This window comes from Echinops telfairi, unplaced genomic scaffold (genome assembly GCF_000313985.2).
Source record: "Echinops telfairi isolate 266 unplaced genomic scaffold, ASM31398v2 ScPeMD7_53;HRSCAF=182, whole genome shotgun sequence".
In the NCBI taxonomy this organism is placed as follows: Eukaryota; Metazoa; Chordata; class Mammalia; order Afrosoricida; family Tenrecidae; genus Echinops; species Echinops telfairi.
In genome coordinates this window covers 3629978-3633778 of record NW_022103951.1, presented here as the reverse complement: position 1 = coordinate 3633778, position 3801 = coordinate 3629978, and the positions used below count along the sequence as shown (strand labels likewise).

Below are 3801 nucleotides of genomic sequence, written 5' to 3'. Positions count from 1 at the left end.
CCCCTCTCTCCCTGTGAGTGGGCCGGAACCTCACGTTTATTTTCTCTTCTCTCCCTTCTGCGTGCCTCATCCCAGGAACTGGCTAAATATGAATATATGGAAGACCAAGTAATATTAACGGAGAAAGGTAACATTACAGAGAGGCAGGGGCGGCGGCAAAGCCTCCAGTGCCCCTTGACCTCCCCAAAGCCAACACTCCACTGTCCCTTCTCACAGATCTGCTGGAAGATGGTTTTGGAGAACACCCCTTCTACCACTGCCTGGTGGCCGAAGTGCCCAAGGAACACTGGACCCCGGAAGGTAACCCCACCCCCCTCCACCTTTGCCCATCCCGAAGTTGATCAGAGTAAAGCGTAGCCTGCTATTCGGAACCACTTCCTGCTCAGGCCCAAGTTCTTTAGGGGAGAAGTTGGCCAGAAATGGCAGCCAGGGCAGAAATCACGAAGAAGGAAAATCACGACTGGGTTGTACTTAATTAATGTCGTTGGGTGCCATCTAGTGGATTCCGACTTGTACAGACCCCCCCTCCCCACCCCCACCCCGTGCCAGTAGAACTGCCCTCTCTTCCTGGCCGTATTACGGAAGCAAAACCCGGAGAACTATGTAAGTATCAGAGCTCTGTGAAACCCCGAACAAGTTAGGTATATAATGTCTTTTGTTGTAATTCCGTTTCATAAAATGGTTCTTGTTTGACCCTAACGTAAGCCTTTTTTGTAATTGTGTTAAATCACATTTTTTTCTTTAATTTGTCCCAATCTTCAGGTTACAGTCTCTAGCTTCGCCATGTACATGGCCCTTCTGTGTACATGGATGGGCGGGGAGGTAACTAAAAGATCCTTTACACAATAAAGTAGATGATCATGATAAATGAGGTAAGGCCCTATTATCACACACTTAAAACACGGTAGATCAGAAACGTCACTATACTTGCTTCCTGTCTGTGTGCAAAGGAATCTAAAATGGCCGAACAGGGTGATGTGGAACCTCTCTGCCTCCCTTGGGAGCGCAGTTAGATCACCTGCTCACAGGCGGAGGCTTGGTTGTTTTCTGTTTGATTTTTGCTGGTCCTTATCCACAGAGCTGAAAGGGGAAGTTGTTTGGGGGTGGGAGATTTCTTGAGATGTTGTTTTGGTTTGTTTGTTTTTCTTGAAGTCCGTGCCCCCAAGCTAGAAGAAATAAGCAAATTACCTTGTAAGGAAGGAGGTGCTTTTAAGAGATCTCTAGGAGTGGCTTGTAATAGCTGTGCATGACAGCGGCAGCGGCTTCTAGCATTCAGAACTGGGGAGAGCAAATTGGCTCTCTGTGAATTGGAAGGCAAACTGCGCTAGAATGTGGCCCCTTTGGCCCCTTCTGGGCATTAAGGAAGTGGCGTTTCCCGACTTACAGATATTTGCTATTCTGAACTGCCCTGTAAATTTGATTTATCCCCACATCAGCATCCCAGTATATCTGTAGGCGATGAATACAGTTGTTTACTTTAAAAGACCAAGTTCTTTTGCTTCTTGCTCCCCGAGTGTGGGCTCCCGCGGTTTGAAGAGTAACCCTGGCCCCGGGTGCTAACCTGGCTTCTGGTTAGCACTGTGTGACTATTTTGTTTTGGTTTTTCAAATTTGAGGGGGCTTCAAAAGTTCGGGGGGAGGGGGGGAGGAGTTCCATGATCTCTTAATGGCATTGTTCCGTGAACTTTTTTTTTTGAAGCCGGCTTGTGACACAATCTGAACACAGAGAGACCGCCCCAACAGTGAGTGGCTGGGGCTTTCCTGGCCCAAAAGGGGACAGTTGAAGTCAGTGGCCACTTAATCTCAATAGTCTATATGTGTCTGTTTATGACACCCATGCTTAGGCGTCTGTGTTGCAGCTACATCGTTGCTGGGCTTTTGGTCACTAACCCAGGTGATAACTGTTGTTGCAGGCCACAGCATTGTTGGTTTCGCCATGTACTATTTTACCTACGATCCCTGGATTGGCAAGCTCTTGTACCTTGAGGACTTCTTTGTGATGAATGATTACAGAGGTAGGGCCGAGTTCAGAGGGCTGGCTATAAAAGAAAGGGGCCTTTAAGTCCAGAAAGTGACCTTTACCCACCATCGTGCTTCTCTTTCAGGCTTTGGCATTGGGTCCGAAATTCTGAAGAATCTAAGCCAGGTACGTCTCCAGGTGGGGTGTCTGAACCTGTAAGGATGGCACGGCTGTCTAAATGTCTGTGTCCAAATCGGGTCTTGGAAAACAGGGGGCATGTCACAAGTTTGGTTTGACCGCCCCCCTCCTCCCCCCGCCTTCCACTAGGTGGCTATGAAATGTCGCTGCAGCAGCATGCACTTCTTGGTGGCAGAGTGGAATGAACCATCTATCAACTTCTACAAACGCAGAGGTGCCTCTGACCTGTCCAGCGAGGAGGGATGGAGACTCTTCAAGATCGACAAGGAGTACTTGCTAAAGATGGCGGCAGAGGAGTGAGGCGTGCTGGCGTCGGCGCCGACAAGTTCCATTCTATTTAGAATAAATTCTCACCTTCTCTTGCTTTCCTTCCCTGTTTCTAGTGGAACCATAGAACAAGCTCCCATTCCAAAGCTTTATTACCAGTGGCGTTGTTGCATGTTTGAAAGGCAAGAGGCAATTCTGTATGGCCGTTTGCATGCAGTTTGGAGTCCGGTTTTTGTTTTCCTTGAACATCTTTGATAAACAATAAGGCAGCAGGATCTTTATATATGAACAAAAAAAAGAACACTTCATTCTTGTGAGTCATTTAAATGTGTACAATGTACACACTGGTACTTAGAGTTTCTGTTGGGATTCATTTTTAATAAACTACCCTTTGATTTAGTTCTGTGTCGGCATTTTTACTGGTCCTTTAGCTCGCTGCTGGATTTCCTGCTGTTCCGTCGAAGGGGTAAACAAGCCAACAAACCTAACCTGGGAACTTGCCAACAGTTCCAAAATGGTTCTTGACTTTGTTTTAAAGGCTGGTTTGCGCTGTGCTAGTCTTAACCAAGGTCAGAAAGCATCCCGTTGGGTTCTAAGGTTTTGGATGTAACAACATGTCAAATTAGGACTTTTCATGGCTGGCATCATGTGCTTCAACCCAACAATGAACCCCCACCCCACCCCAAGAGCCAAAAGTGACGGTGAATTCACAATGCCAGAAATGAATAAGCTCATTGTTGTCCAAGTAAAAAGTGGGAGGGTAGAATTACAAATCACTGAAAACCAGGAAGAAATCTTAACCACAAAACCCTATCCCTCACCAATGACTACTTATAGGGAGAGTAGATGATTGTGCTAATTCAGGCCAAAGGAGGAAAAAGAGTATATTTTAACAGGACCTGAAGTTGCTAGGCTTGATCAGGGTGGGCCACCAGTCAAGTAAGTTAACATCAAGGGTCAGTTTTCCATACTGGACACAATGGGCTTCTATGTACAGAAGCAATCCCTTAAAAACTACTATCGAGTTGATGTTGGTTTTGAACTGCTGTGCTTATGGTTAGCAGCCTCCAACACAACCACTGTGCTACCAGCAATAGGAAGTGTTCAATGCCAGGAGGGAAGAAGTAAACGCTTTCCAGGGCTGACGTAGAGACCTTCCATAATCGCATATGAATTCCCTTTTCTGCGTGCTCATTATATTGATCTAAAATCCTAAACCATTGACCGATTAATGAAAAGATAAGAACCACTGCTTCTCATAGGATGCCTAGAGATTACAATACTGTACTCCATATTTTTAAAATCATATTATTAGGGGCTCATACAACTCATCACAATCCATACATACATCAATTGTGTAAAGTGCATTTGTACATT

The 3801-nt window shown here is 45.9% G+C and overlaps 1 protein-coding gene across 1 annotated transcript; it reads left to right on the top strand.

Annotated features, from left to right (window-relative positions):
* Nucleotides 1-65: 65 nt before the first annotated feature.
* Nucleotides 66-2823, top strand: SAT1 (spermidine/spermine N1-acetyltransferase 1). Its single transcript, XM_004709914.3, has 5 exons — nt 66-127; nt 217-300; nt 1913-2014; nt 2105-2145; nt 2287-2823. The coding sequence occupies exons 1-5, from the start codon at nt 97-99 to the stop codon at nt 2455-2457; spliced, it is 429 nt and encodes a 142-aa protein (XP_004709971.1). The 5' UTR covers nt 66-96; the 3' UTR covers nt 2458-2823.
* The last annotated feature ends 978 nt before the right edge of the window (nt 2824-3801 follow it).

Excerpts from the sequence above, each read along its gene's own strand:
- SAT1 (XM_004709914.3), top strand. The coding sequence starts at position 97 with ATGGAAGACCAAGTAATATTAACGGAGAAAG. Across the intron at positions 128-216 it reads AGTAATATTAACGGAGAAAG|ATCTGCTGGAAGATGGTTTT; the intron begins GTAACATTACAG and ends CCCTTCTCACAG. Across the intron at positions 301-1,912 it reads GGAACACTGGACCCCGGAAG|GCCACAGCATTGTTGGTTTC; the intron begins GTAACCCCACCC and ends CTGTTGTTGCAG.